The 16059-nt window shown below is 40.6% G+C and overlaps 2 protein-coding genes across 3 annotated transcripts in view; both read right to left on the bottom strand.

The window, feature by feature from the left end:
* Positions 1–16059, bottom strand: part of septin3 (septin 3) — a 178817-nt gene that overhangs the window by 113727 nt on the left and 49031 nt on the right. The window lies entirely within an intron of this gene.
* Positions 1–16059, bottom strand: part of atf7ip (activating transcription factor 7 interacting protein) — a 49145-nt gene that overhangs the window by 19691 nt on the left and 13395 nt on the right. For both annotated transcript variants that reach the window (XM_083764860.1, XM_083764859.1), the window contains exons 3-6: positions 4886–4941; positions 3476–4022; positions 2746–3328; positions 1488–1660 (exon numbers count right to left, since the gene is read on the bottom strand). In XM_083764860.1, the coding sequence (XP_083620986.1) occupies positions 1488–1660; positions 2746–3328; positions 3476–4015 (1296 nt within the window). In that variant the 5' untranslated portion in view covers positions 4016–4022; positions 4886–4941. The remainder of the gene's footprint in view (positions 1–1487; positions 1661–2745; positions 3329–3475; positions 4023–4885; positions 4942–16059) is intronic.

Genomic DNA, 16059 nt, shown 5'->3' with positions numbered 1-16059 from the left:
CTTTAGTTACTTTCCAACACTGATAATCCACACTATTCTGCCATTTTACCCCCTTAAAAGAGAGACATTTGGAAAGGCTGCTGGCCCTGTTTTGTTTTGAAAACGCTGCCACTTTCATGTAGACGGAAAGGAATGGAAACATTTTGAAAATGATGACGCAGACCCCCACAAAATGAATGAATTGGACTGGTACTTACCGTTTCGGCTGGTTTTTGCCCATCTGAGCACCTTATTATTTGTAATTACACATCACTTACTGGTGATTTATTACTTGTAATTACGCATGACTTAATGGTGATTCTAGGTAAGCATGTTGGTGCAACTGGGCACAGAAAGTGTAGGCTACTTAACATTTCCACAAGCATAGTGAAATTCATCAATTATATTATCAAGTGAATTTGTTCTTTGGTATATTTAAAATTGTACGTGTGTTTTTCGAAACGTGGGAAGGTGACAAACAAAGTTAGTTAATTCGCTTTATTTAAAACTGAACTATTTCTTGTTGGATTATTATGACTGTATATGAATGTATATTTTTTACAGCGACAAACCGAACGAAGAAGGCGAGCAACAAAAGCACGAGTCGCGTGACACAGTCGAGAGAGGCATGCAGACAGAAGGCATTCGGAACACAAGGAGGTATACAAAGAAGATCGCCAAAATATTCGCTAAGAGAACGGAGACACTAAGAGAGATGACAGTGATGGTCATCACCGTGGTGAAAGAGACAGAAGAGACCGATCCAAGCACAGGGAGAGAAGGCACAGGGAGGAGGCAGACCCAGAAGCAGATGAGACGAGCCACAAGAGAGACAAGACCACGCCTTCAAAAATAAAGGTTGGCAAGGACGAAGAATCTGTCCAAGACTATGAGGATCAGGTCTATGAAGACGATTTTGAGGGTTTTGAGGGATACCGATACCAGTATCGTAAAAGCTACCTATACTGCCTAAAATGCTGGTAATGGTATTGGTGAGTATGCCAGTCTACGCCGTGACTGTCCAATACCACAAAATTCATCACATGATGTCATTTACACTACATTATTTTGTATTTTGAATGCTTCAGTTGATGTTGCACTACCGTTTTATACTATTAGAAGTTCGAAATTGCACATTTCACTGAGCGAGATAACAGCAAGGATGTCATGAGATGTCTGAAGATTGTCTGCAGGCCTTCAAAAACTTTGCTTATGTCGGATATGTGTTCTTGTATAACTTTAGCATATAGACGTTAGCACGTGTGCAATGCTAGTCTGTTCAAATATAATCTGGACCACAGTGCTTATCAGAACAGAACTTTCTTTGGCCAGTGCTTGTAAGATCTACACTTTTCGGCTTAAGATGGCGATAGTGCATGAACGATGAGGTTGTACCTGTTTAGACTGTGTTTCTGAGCTCTCCTGTAAAGTGCATGACTGTGGGAATAAATATCTTATACAGGTAATGGAGGAAATAAAAGATAGTATATTAAAAGGGCATTACAAACCTTTTCAAGTTTAAGAAGACTGTTAGCTTTTTTTGCAGTAATCTTTAGTTCCAGCTGCGCTTCCAACTCCACCTTGGGCCGTTTCCCCTCTCTTTCCACCTTCACGCCATCTTTCTCACCCTCTGACAGAGCGCGCTTAAGTTGTGAAGAGGGGTTCTTATCAACTTTGACCACTGAAACAACAAAGAAAAAGTATGTGAGTTTGGTGTAGATCACTTGCTGATAGTTATATTATGCTAGTGGTAGCAAAACCTGTAGTTCAACTTCTTCAGGAGGTGAACTTTATTTATATCTTTATATCTTATATCTTGAGTAGAAAATTGCCTTTTCCGCAAAAACAGAACACAAACATAAGATCAAGACTTTTTCTTTATACATAATTTCATAATTATTTCTTAGTCAATGGGTACAGAGTTATAAGAATGGATAGAACTGTCATAACTACTTCATGGTCTAGGCGTGGGAGTGAACTACGGTGCAGAGGGGCGTCGCTCGAAATATGGTGACGTCAGTTTTCTCTGCTGTTTTCTACCAGGGAGGGAGGGGCGGAGGGGGGCAGGGGCGGTTGCTCAGATCGGTGAACGAATATTATCCAGCGCAAGCTCCATGCGCTACCTGCCCAGCTGGCTGGGCCAGAATAAGACAGGAGTATCAAATCTGTAAGTCTGTTTATTTACAATTTAGATGTGATAATTTTTTCTCCCAGGGCAGTTTGGTCTAAAATTGCTGACCCAGAGGCTTTGTTAAGACTGCAGACAAATCCTATTTCCCTTTCTTTAAGATTGACTGTCCACTGTCATTTGTCATATTCTGTCATATTCAGACAATGGCGAAAAAGGCACGTCTACAAGCTCACTACGTGCTGCGTCACAAAGATTTTAGATCTGTAAATTTCAGCAAGCAACACAATCATACGTTGAGGCATTAACAGGGATTCACTGTCCAGACTGAGACGAAGAAAAGAAAACAAATACCAAAGACCTGGGACGATATCGTTAACAGCACTACTATTATACAAGACTACTTTGTGCATGTAATGTTACCGTTTGATTCATCCATCATACTGGTGCAACGACTAACGGTCTAAAGTAACATGTGTAAAAGGATCTGACAACTTTGAACCATTTGACCTTTAAGCATGATTTATCATGCTTAAAGGTTTATACACGGAAAATAGCAGATCTGCGACACATTCAAGCTTGTAGATCCTCTATTTTCCGCATTCAATTGGGCATTGATTCCCTTTTTGCTCTCATACCTGTGCCAGATGGAGGAGTGGATGTGGGTCGGGATGGTTTTGAGGACTCTCCAACTTCTGTTTTCATTTTCACGTGGTCCACATCCATCTTCACCTCCTTTGTTGGTCCTTTTTTCGCCTTCTCTCTACAAGCAGCCGCCTCATCCTTTACTTTCTCCTGTTTGACTTTCTCCTCTTTAACTTTCTCCTCTTTGACTTTCTCCTCTTTCACTTCCTTAGCTGCTTCCTTGGTTTCCTTTTCCTGGTGAGGAACTGAAGCTGCCTTGGATGAGGAGGAGGATGACGGTGCAGGTACCAAGGAGGAGGAGGATGCAGGTACCAAGGTGGATGCAGGTACCAAGGTGGATGCAGGTACCAAGGCGGAGGTACCTGCCTTGGAGGAAGATGTTTTTTCGTCCTTCTTTGTGGACGTGGAGGTCTCGGGAGCCTTGGCCTCCATAGTGTCAGCATCTGTCTCCATGGGCTCTGTGGAATCAGTGACTGCACTGTGGTCGTCCTCTTTTACAGTTGGAGCTGAATCGTTAATTGTCGGCTTCGGAGAATCCTTCGCCGTAACTGTATCGTCTTTTGTAGTGTTAATTTCCTGAGGAAAGACACCGAAAAGTATGATAAGGGATGTGAAGTTGTGCTCGGACTGCGAATCAATCCAAAAATGCAACAATGTTGTAAACTAATTTTAGGATTAAATCTCAATCTAGGGTCGTTTTTTAAACTTCTACATTATACAAACCTTTTTGTTAGACTCCGTAGCTTTTGCATTCTTTTCCAATTTGACCACCTCTTCATCTGGTCCTTCCTTGCTCTCTGTTGAAGGCGATGCTGAACATCCGTTTGATGGTGAAGGCAACGAGGCCTTCTTCCCCTCCTCTGTGTTTTTCAAGTCAAAGTTGATCGTTTGGAATGGTGATGCAGGAGGCGTGTCCTCTCTGGCTTTGGGACTTTGGGAAGAGGTCGGGGAAGGGGATAAATTTAGGGACAGGGACGGCGGGGGGGAGCCCCGGGAGGCTGGGGAGGGGGGTGAGTTTGCGGGGGACGAGTTTGAGTCCAAAAAGTAATTTTGCTCTTTGTCAGCCACCTTTGGCCCCTCGTCTTTGTGCGTGCCGTTTACTAGAGGTGCCGTGGGAGGGGGAGATGGAGACGGGTTCGATGATTGTTGAGCTGCTGATAACAAGGTGCTGTGAAGAGTTTCCAGTTGCTGCCGATCGCTAATCTTCATGGTTTTCCTGGCACGGAAAATCTTCTTTTTCTCCTCTGCCATAGCAACTTCCATTTTTTACCTGGAGAGGGTGAAGAATAGATGATATTAATATAATGATAATTTACAATACACTTCCACTTCCCCATGTTGAATGCTTTACCGGAAAACGATAGAAAACACTGCAGAGTTTCAGAGGAAACACTAGAGGTCACTGTGGTGCCCCATGACTCTCTTCTTTGTTCTGTTCTAGAAGGTTCTTTTTCCACTGAGGTCTGCATAACAAATCATTGCTTCACAACTTCATGTCGTAATTTGATTCAGATATTGTTGAAAACCCCAGCAATTTGTGTCTCCATTGAAGCTCCCCAGCATTTTTACATACGCGCGCACACACACCCGCACTCCTGAGTACACTATGAGCACTTATGTTACTAGAGGTTGCTCTGAAGTCTGAACAGCACTAACCCAAGGCCCCTAGTCTCAGTTTTCTGATTAGCCTCAGGATTTCAAGTATGGGCCAGTCCTGACTCCCGATCTTATGAACAGAAATGGCACCCTAGCAAAACAGCCCAGCTTTTCACAGTGTTCTCTACCCCTCCCCCGCATCATTCTATTGGTCACCGCCTCAGCCAATCAGACTTGCCAAATTTAGTCAGCACTAGCAACAGTAATATAATATGTCATGCAAAAGCTGCAGTTTCCATTCCCGTACGAACAAATTCTCGTTTCAAGCTAGTCTAGTTTTCACACCTTATGTGTGATTTCTGATTATTTCACATTTATGATAGATACCATTTATATGCAGGTGTCAGATGTGAGGTGTGAGTTGTAGTCTGGTAGAACTAATATTTGCCAATTTCTCAGTCTGAACATCTTTAAAGAAAATCCAATCTACAATTGAATATCGTATTATAAAAAATAAAATAAAAAATTACATCTCACCTCAAACTGGCACACTGATTATCATGTGATTTTCGGCCTAATTCTTCAGCAGCACCCTAGAAAAGAAAAAGAAAAAAAAACATACGGTTTTGATTAAATTATGTTTCACAGTGTAGGTGTACGGTCTTCAGACTCAGGCTGAGTAGGTTACGACAATAGCAGGCTAATGTGGAAGATTGGTGTGATTGTCGACGTGACGCATGCCTACTGAGAAATTATAACACAATCTGCAAATTGGCCATTTTTCAAACACCATGTTAAATCAGTTACAGTAGTGCAGTTGCGCACAGTACATAAAATAATTATGATAGAAATTAAACCGTGGTTTTAACCTTCCAAAAACACTGACATTTAAAAAAAACAATAATCAGTCAAAGTCAGTCAAGTCAAACAGTGGTTAATTATGTTTAAAAATGCCCATGACTTCCTCAAAACCAGCTGATCGTGAAGTGCCCTTTTCTCTGAAATAAACAATACTGTTGCCTTTGACATTAACCGGCCTTATGACAACCTTATAATGACAGACCTTACAGTGACAATGATGACCACAAGGTGGAGCACCGATTTGAACCGTTTAGTTACCAGTATTAAAACACAGGGCTAGAGGGCCTAGCCCTAGAGAATATTCTGCCTGCCTTCGCTACAGAGAATATTAATGCTCCTACTTGTGGGTTCTTTGACCAAGGTCCTTTTTCTCCCTGGCAGATCTCCATTATATTTTATACTTATGTTTTACGTTTAAACTCTGTGGTGGGAACAATTTTTTTATAAGATACAAAACTAAAAGCCATTACTTGTGGTTACTGTGTGCTTTAATTGATCTAATGACATGTACCCATGTTCTTATACGTAGTTCTGCCTAAACATTTAGACTCTGGACCCAAGTTGCACTGTATGCTCTCTGTTTTTCATCTACACCAAATCTCTTTGCTGAACATAGCAGATCTACAAGCTCTACAAGCCTTTTGTAGAGCTGATTTTGTAGTTTGTGTTCCGGTTCAGGTTAAGAACTAAACTTAAAAACCATGGCAAGCTGTATAAGGCTGATCTTATAGGACACAGCGATGCAGTTGCAGCTAAATGCATTCATAATGGGTGTGTAAGGATTTACTGTGGGTGTGCCCAAGTCTGATCACTACCATCTATGCTTCCACAACATTGGCACACCCGTCCGTGGCTCTGGGCACACCTACGTCATCTAACACGCCTATTATTTCCGTTAGCTGCAGCTGTGTGTTATTTACTAGCCATGTTTTTAAACTTGTCTGGCGTTCTTATCTTAACCTGTACAGGAAAACTAATTACAGAGTGTATAATTCTCCTTTGATGTTGGGCTGTCACCGTGTACCACAAACCCAAAGCAAATTATTATGCAACCCGTACTTGGCAAGTACGTTTTTACGCAATTATGATGAACAAGCTACTGCATTCTCAGAATTGAAAAAAGAAATGTTAAGTGTGAAAGCATTGCTAATCTGCTGCAAAATGCCTAGATTGTAATCAACAATCTAGAATGTAAAAAGTGCAGTGTTTCTTTCCACAACTACAAGTCTAGAAGAACAATGACCTTGTTGTCCTAGTACCCCTGGCTTCCTGGTTCCTGCACATACCATTTATGTTTCAGCATGCCTAAGGTAGGCCGTCTTCTGAGTCACCCGAGAATTTTACAACATCCGCTAAGCACACCTCACTCAGTAAATTCTTTACACTGCATGTAAAGCTGAGAGGCAAACTAAGCTGATGAGCTGACTAGGTACACGTGACACTGTAATAGCCACATTTTTGTTTTTGTTTTCAGTAGTTTTTCTGTCGTTATAACTACAAGTCGTAATTTATTTCAACACATAGTTTCAAAAGTAACCCCAACTCAAAATATGCAGCATAAAAGAGGACATGGACATGTGTAAAATAAATTCCCAGCATGCTACACGTGTTGTTGACGTTCCAATGTTACTGCCCAGTGCAGTGCGCAACCTTCCCCTCCCCCACACTAAGGTTTCATCAACTGTGCCTGGTGGTTTCACTGCAGAAACTCAAAATGGCGGGTGGCTCTGCTCTGCGCAGCCAGACTGAATTCACGGTAGATAGCTGAATGGGTTTCAGAGGCTGCACCGGATCAAGTTACATCACCACCACCCTGCTGTTCATTCATTATTTGCTCTTGATATTAAATTTACATGCATATGCAAATTTTAATTTAATATCACTTACAGGCAAAGTCATTATCATAAACAAAAAAGTAATTATTCAACAGTTTAGCATTTCTCTCAGCAAACAAAATGCTTTTCCCAAAGTATTTCCTTTCCATACCCATAATGTAAACAGCTAATTCACTGCTTCTTAGTGTTGGTTAATTGTTGCTGACTACGGATACAAGCCGATGAACGTAGGATAAATAAGCTTTCATTCTGAAGATGATCATTCTCTTTTAGTAGCTTATGCCAAGATTTCTCTGCTCGTCTATGCAGCTTTTACATAGCCTTCTCAGGGCTTCCTGCGGGAGGCTCCAAAAATCCCCAAAAGCAGGGGGACTGGAGGCTTCAAGTGTCTATCATGCGAGTATTAGTTTTTCATGTGGATCTCAATTGAGATCTAAACATGAATAATGAAAGAATCTCGTCAAATTAGCCAATTCATCACATCAGTACGACGGTCAACAGATGTAGGAGCACTAATATGTTTTCACCAAACAAAGTTACTGCAGATGGTGAGGTACAGTACAATTCATGGCTGAGTAAACTCTGGAGTGTTTTATATGTGCACAAAGGAACAACCTTCTACGGTTAAGACTGCCTGCCCTGCATGCGTACCAACACCGGCAAAGTCAGCCGCCAGTAGCAAACTCCCTCCCAATGCTTTTGGGGAAATCTGAGCAAGAGGCAGTGCTTAGCAGACAGTCACAGTAGCCCAATGTTAATCTATTTAAGAAGTTACAAGAGTTGATCAAAAGGCATTTTCTCATTGTCTGTTAAATTTGGCTATTTTCACATCACATCATCGTACAACTTAGTATAACAATTAAATGGTTAATAAATAAGGCTATGGGTACAATGTGATGAACAAGTTAATAAGTTATCACTCATTCGTTATAGCCGCCTATATCCAACCTAAGGAACGGCTGCATTAAGCAGCTCTGGATAATGTCAGATGACAAGCGCCCAGGTGAAAATCTACATATACACTATATTGTAAGTTATGTTTTCGTTGTTTAATCAGTTTTAAGTCATACTGGCAATCCACCGGACAGAATGGGATACGAGACGCGTTTTGAGACGTCATCGCAAAAAGGTCCGTCACTCCAGTGTTCAAAGGGTTATGGGAAATGTAGTCCCTATTTTTTTACAATGGGAAAGCTGCCTAGCAGCACTACTTAGGCATTCTAGCATAAAAGACAGCCGTAAATGTGCGGCACCGATCCTATTAATGTGCCAGAAGCCCAGAAATGATTAACCAGCACTGAGCACAATTTGAATTGAACCCTCTCAGGAGTAGCATAGTAGTGGCCTAGTGGGTTATTGATGACACAATCAATGTAATGTTCAATGCAGTGTTCCAATTTGAATCAAAAATAAATAAATAAGAGCCTTGTGCAGACAAAATGTTGCCTCCGAAAATGTACGGTAGAATAAAATATGCTCCAAGACTACATGAGTTCACATTTCAACCCAACCTATTCCTATGTATTTATGTCCCGTTTGAACTTGGTCATTCCCTCTCCTGATTGAGAAAAGAAAACCTTGGTATGCTCTGGACGGTATTCTCCATAAGAAAAACATTTTCTTGATTCAAATCAGTATTTTCACCGACAGCCCTTATATGACTCAAACTCACTATATGACTGAAACCTCAGATTCCAGAGATGAGAAGGCCTTCAGGAATAATAGGAATTAAAAGTTCGGAACAGGCGCAAATGGTAAATCAACTATAAATCCAGGAAGCTGTGTGTGTGTGTGTGTGTGTGTGTGTGTGTGTGTGTGTGTGCGCGCATGCACCCATATATAGGGAGATCACTGATGTCATCAATATGTTCTAGCAATGACATCATACGAGATACGTTCTTGTTTGACCCCAGGAAGGATAGTCACTGCTGAGGTGAAAATTGGGGATCTGAAAAATCTAAAGCAATAAACTTGCCTCCAAGTATTGTGATAACAGCCAGGAGCTGCACTACTCTGGCAATGGGTACTGACGCATAGTGCAATAGTACGCTCTGACAAACTGGTACTGCACTGGTAATAATGCCCAACAATTTCAGTTTTCTGACATAGCACACAGTATGTGTACATTACAATGTTCTTCACTGTCATACATTGACTGTTTTGTTGACAAATATTTGGAAGCTTTAGGAAGACTATCTGACTCCAGTCTTCATAGTGACAAACAAAACATTTCCCAAAAAGCACAGCGTGTCTTTCCCCTGTTTTGCCAGTTTTGTGGGCGGAGCTTATAACTAGTTCAGTTCCAAACTGTGTTAAGTGTTCCGGTGCATAGCAATACAGGTGGCCATTTTGTGTGTGCCTGCAGGCAAATCCAGTAGATCCATGAAAGGTGGGTGGGGACAGAAAAGGCTATCTGAAAAAGAAAGCCATCTGTTGCTTGCTTTTTTTGTTATTACTTTGCGTCTAGTCTACTTATATCTGATCTGGAAAAAGGAATGATTGGAAAACTACAAAATAAATCAACCCTAAAGAAGTTTATTTAATTTAAAAAAAATCCGCTAATATAGATCAAATCATTTTGTGCATATTCGCTTTTACTTTTATTTATTAAGTTTATTTTTTAGGATAAATGTTTTTTTGTGGCTTTTGATATGAAGTTTAGTATGAAGAACCCACCCCCCTCTGTCAGAATGGTTTAGTCCATGGCTGTCTGTACCAGGTTGAGTATGTGCTAGAATGGGGGATGGGAGCCGCTATAGCAGGCTGTGCACTGCACTTCCTTTTTGCCTGTCACAGCTAGCTACGATCGGTGTCGGTTAATACCCCACTGTATTGGTTCATTCTTTTTGAACAGGGTGCAGTTAGGAGCTTTGTCCCAAATGAAAATAATCTCTTATCCCCGTTTGTGGTATTTCACATGCATTACAACACAGTGCTCCAATACTCCTTTTACTAACCGATTCTATATCGTAACCCATCATCCCGCATTTTGGGCATGTCATAAAAAAATGATAAAAATAAAATACTAGAATAGCCAACCTACAAGCTCACAACACATATGTTTTGTTGTGAGCTTGCAGATCAGCTACAGTATTTTCCTCCGACATCATCGTTAAGCTACTCTCTGCCTTATGTAGTGGGCTAAACATTGAACAGCCCCTCCCCTTACCGGCAGTTAAAAAAGAAAAAGAAAGAAACAGGGGAAAAAAGAAAGAAAAAAGAACATTAATAGTATGCCATTAATAAAACATATGAAGGCAGATTAGCTTTATATATTAGTTTTATATTGAATCGTTAACGTGATTACCGCATTGGGAGAGACTGCTGTACCTACTGCATATGAAATTAAGAGATAATTTTTGCATCGGAACAAAACTAATTGCATACTGTTAATACAAACAAGTATTCAGTACGTAACATCACAAAACAACCTAATGTATAACCAATAATGTGGTTTTAACCCACATCAACCGTAGCTAGCTGTGACAGGCACAAGGTAAAGGAGCAGAGCACAAGGTGCCACTTAGCACCCATCCCCCAATCTAGCACAAACTCGGCATGGACTAAACCATTCTGATAGAGGGAGGGGGGTTCCCCAATTTACCCACACAGCAGTGAGCTTCCTCTCAAAACCAAAAACAGGAACTTTATTCTCTCGTATACACAAATTGGAATGATAAACAGAGACCAAATATAATGTGATTTGTGATCAAGAAATTGTTCACAATGGATGAGTCATTATGGAATGGATATTAGCTGAATTCACCACGGTCCTAAATACAAACTCTAAAAATATCTTCAGGGTGATGAGCATTTCTGTATTACGACCCGTTTATAATTAAGCTATTTCTTGGCTACATATCAGACAAATGTAGACCAGACAAATATCTTAGTCTGTAAACCACTTCTCTCTGTAAGAATTACTCTACCAAGCAACACATAGCTTTCACGGCATCCTTTGCTTTTTCCGTCCCCACCCACCTTTCATGGATCTTTATCTGCGTTGCCTGAAAGCACACAAAATGGCCGCCTGTACTGAACACTTGGAACCATTTAACTGAAGTGGTAGTTAGTTACAAGCTCCGCCTACAAATTGTTGTTCTTCATCTTCACATGCAAACTATATTACAAACGAAAACTTAATTTTATCTCCTTTAATATTCCCATACTAAAACCCTATGCAGGCAGAGTAGCTTTAAAACATGGAATGGGTTAGTGAAGTCATTACTGGGAGTGACTGAACACGGCACAGTGCTGTAATGCATATGAAATACAAGATTGTTTTCCTTCAAGGCCTGTGCGGTTCCTAACTGCATGTCTGCATCGTGTTAAAACACACCACAACAACACGTATAACCAACCAATACAGTGTAGTTTTAACCAACACCGATCATAGCTAAACAGTGAACACCGACCGTAGCTAGCAGTGTCTGCAGGCACAAAGTGCAGTGCACACTGCACACAGCCAACTAGCAGCACCCATCCCCCATCCTAGCACAAACCGGTATGGAAATTCACAGACAGCCATGGACTAAACCATTCTGGCAGAGGGATGGGATTTTCCATACTTCAAAATACAAAAAGCCGCAATTCTTAAAATAATGTAACCCTCACGATTTTTTTTTTACAATTACTTTCTCCCCAAATGCTTAAGTCTCATTTAATCACATTAACCCCCGGCCCCCCCACAACCTAGTAAACATAATAGATGTAAAAGCACACAACAGATTACAATACGCTGTGTGAGCTTGTAGATCGTCTATTTTCACCAACAAAGCATATAGTAGGACTCAAGTGGTTCATATTCTGTTACTAGGATACTGGACATTTCAGAATCTTTACAAGCTCTTCCATGTTATAATCTCAAACATCTCTTGTTGTGAGACTCTTTAGCAGCTAAAGAGTTTAGCTCAACAAAACTGAATTCTCTAAAATGGCTGATGATAAATGACCGATTCAATGCATGAATCTCCAAAAATGGGTTTGAAATCCAGCTCATGAAATGTAGCTAAGTTGTTATTTAGCTACTCCTTCTCGTTCCTGTCTGCCGCGTAAAAAAAAAAAAAAAAACGGAAAAACATAAGCCTTGACTTGCCTAGAATAAACAAAATAAGTGCAGTGCTTTTTGGAGCATGGCCATCATTCGGAAATCGGAATGTGTGCCCACTCAAACTAACAGGCTGGTTCTGGATGATAACCGCTCGTCCAATCAACACTGTACTTCCCTGGGTCCTCACCAATTCGCCATATTCACACGGCGGCCATTTTGAAATTAAGTTAATCCACAAACATGACGTGAAAGCAAAATGGCCGCTGTGTGAATATAGTCAATTTTCAGATGACTTCAACAAACGATCAATGTCACACTTGATACAGTACTTCCATCCAACTATAGAACTATGAATTATTCCTTTGGTTACTTTTTAGATTAACCAAATAATCTGTTCATCCGAATAAAATAGTCTGATTAACCACATAAGCCCATTGTAAAATGTGACAAGCCAAAGAAAATAGCAGATCTACAAGCTCACGTGTCACGAGCATTACATCAGCCAAGTACGAAGAGATATAGATCTGTGCTATGTCGTCAATACCCGTTTTTCTTTTGCGGGCGACACCCAGTGTGACTTTGCGACAGACAGGCTTGTGTGAGTTGTGTGGTTGCAGCTGAAATCAATCTTCCTTAAATCATTTCTTGGCACTGTGCCAAGGTTTCAAAATAAGCCAAATTAGCTCCATTAAGTGCCTTTTTTTGATGCACAGAGAGCCCTTATGTGGAAAACACTCACGTAAAATATAGCCTAACTAGCACCAAACAAAAAAAGGGTATTAGCATTTTATGCTAGCAAACATACATGTTTGTTTATCAGGTCAAATTAACAATCAAGAAAATAAGATATGCTTTCAAAATGAAGAGAGGTTCACCTCTAACAGGAGTAATATCAAGATGGCGTTAGGCCTTCCGTTGGATGTCATTCAAAAGTTGTTTTGTTGGTCAAAGGAACACATGGCAAAGAGGCCTGATGCAGACTAGAGTGAGGCCAGGGGGAAAACCAAGAGGGAAGGGGGAGGAGCTCTTCATAGACTGTTCCATCACATTGCATAGGGGTTGTTTTTTTATTTTAAGCTTTGTGGATATAATTGCCACAAAAGTGAACAGTTACTGATTTTAAAATAGCCCTACACAGTGCAAAACCGCCCCATTTATACTGCATGATGTGAAACAGGTTTTTTCTTTCTAGTGAGAATTTATGCAACGTATTGGCTATTACTTACCAAGCTAACCAAAAAACATAAGCTCAGCTTTAATATTTCACAGGCTATTTCCAGTTTTCCACAGTACGAATTTTATTTCTCAAACAAAGCTTAGCTAGCAGCGAAGAGCCGGACCTGAACTGCACGCTCCCTGACATACTTTACTGATTCACCTCCCATCCCCCACACCAGAAGAACAGCCTCTCTCACATGCAGGCGGGGGTGGGTCAATGCTAGAGGAGGCCTCTCCCACAATGCAGAGGTGCCAAACATGGACCAAACCATTCTAGCAGAGGGGGGTTCTCCACACAAGAGTGGGGACTACAGTATCATAAAATGTCAATATAGCTTATAGAATCTTAAAATGACAACATAGCCCCTGCCAGATCAAACATTTCCAGTATACTGGACTTTTTAAGTTTTAGGAGTGTGATACAAATTGTAGGCTATAATTATTCGAGTAAACAGATAGGCCTACATGGGATTTGTATTAAACTGAAATATAAACTCTGTAGTGTGTAACATTTTTCTTTCTCATCAGTCATCATTGTAGCCAAAATGATTTTTCAGTTTCGTGTAGTACTTCTTTGCCCACCCACATTCCATTTCTGCAGCAACTCAAAATGGCCACCCTTGTTGCTATGCTGAGCTGAGCATGCTAAGCAACAAGCTAAGCACTTGATACAGACAAGTCAGAATAGCTATACAAAAGTAGATATACAAACCTCCCCGTAAATATCTTCATATTTGTGGATTAATATTTTCTTTACCAGTCTATAGTTCAAAGAAAGCTGAACAACTACTCATCTCTGACCTCCTGGATTTGTTTGTTTTTTAAATCGACACGATCGCTTATCTAAATTGCAATTGTGAACCTCAATGTAGGCCTATATGGCTCATCTAATCTGAATTTATGGCTCCATTGCTTGATACAGAGTAGAGCAACAGCCAGGTGGATGCATGACATGGAGTAACGGCTGAACACTGCATGTCCTACTTACCGTATCTGCTTTAACACTGGTAATCAAATGCATTTGATCAGATGACAACATATTATTTTTCATCAGTCTTCCCAGTTAAGAGGCTGAACCATGAACAGCGAGAGTTTAGCCTGTGTTCCAATGCTACTGCGCAGTGTGCGCATTCATCCCCACCCCCGCTCACACTGGCTGCTGAATCTGGATTCACTGCAGCAACACAAAATGGCCACCATGATGTTTTGCTGTGGCCGGCCTACCTCAGCTCTGGTAGCTAAAATGATATCAGGCACCCTTCGTAAGGGCCGCACGTAAGAACCTGCGCAAGGTTCTCTTTGGAAAACGCGGCCAATATCAGTATAATTTCAAGTTACAGCAATGAGGCATTATTTTGAACTATGTCAGTTTCACATGTGCACATTTCTTACTAGCTCCCAAGCAAATCGTGTGTGCATTCATTGATTTATTGCGTGAGCAGTGGAGGACTAAGCTTACCGTTTTAACAGTTTGCCATTTTTAACATAGCCTGAACTAATTAATCACATCATGTCATGCTACGTACATGACAGCTGTGCAATATTTTACAAAATTGATTGATTTTAGCGATTGCTAGTTCAAAAACCACACGTTTATGCTATGAGTCTTTTGCCTAGCTTTACGTTTCTCTATTCACCCCTACATTGAATCATGATTCTGACCTAGCACAGTCAGGTAATATCAGCGTTCTACTCAAGTTCCAGATCATCTGAAATCTCACAGGCACGTGTGAATGATTTTCAACTGCTGAATAAATACATGTAATTAAAAATGACGTCATTCATTTCACTCCATGGAGGAAACCACAGAACTCAGCAGACAGCAATCAATGACACATTTGTTGATGTTCCATGTTGATGTTCCAACCATATCTAGACAGTCTTGAATATTTGTACTATATTGATGAAGATCATTTAAAAAATAAATAGCTGAAGGACTCCCGTAGCAGCTCAAGGACACCAGGAAGAGGAAAAGCAGATAAATAAAAAACACCAGGAATAAATCCATATTCTTACTCAGCAGATTAAGATAAATAACCCATTCCCCAGGGAGTGAAACCAGTCTCATTTTTTAAAACAGCCTTCACTTCACTTTCGTTCAGTACTTGAATATGAACCCGATTGTTTTCTCTGGCGTAGCCTACTGGGTAAATTTCCTATTCAACTAAAATTAAATGTGGATGTAGATCGGCTAGTTGAACTATTTAAAAAATATTTTTCAAGATAGTAAAATATGTCAAAAAAGTTTAGGGATAAAGATTAAGGCATGCCCAAGATAGGGCCACATGTGTCAGTACTGTATATCAGTCCGTGGACCATCGTTTTAGAAACAGTATTCCATAGCAAGTATTACGAAAACACTAATCTTAGCCCATAATCAAGTGGTCCCCAGGTTGATTCTTAGTCAAGGTGGTGGTCCCTGGTTCACAATCAGTTGAAAACCCCCGTTCTATATGATCAGTTTTACACCTCTTGTATCATGATAATATTCCCACTGGACATTCAAGAAGAAGTAGGTCGGGAGTGGCTTATTGTCAGTATCAGCCGGTAACACGCGGGAGTCTATCCCCGTTACAATGCGCTACGGGTAAATTAAATTCAGTCAAGCTGTCTTCAAGGTCCAAGAGTGGGGAGGTGTGGTTTACTTTGACATTTGGGCGGCTAACATAAGGTAATATTTTGTCTGTCCAGGTGGATATTTTTCCTAGATTATTTATTAAACTAGACGAAATTTCTTACAATACAAA

The sequence above is a fragment of the Protomyctophum parallelum genome (genome assembly GCF_964188405.1).
Source record: "Protomyctophum parallelum genome assembly, chromosome: 5".
Lineage (NCBI taxonomy): Eukaryota > Metazoa > Chordata > Actinopteri > Myctophiformes > Myctophidae > Protomyctophum > Protomyctophum parallelum.
The sequence above is the reverse complement of the archived record's forward strand: the minus strand, read 5'-3'. Positions and strand labels throughout refer to the sequence as shown.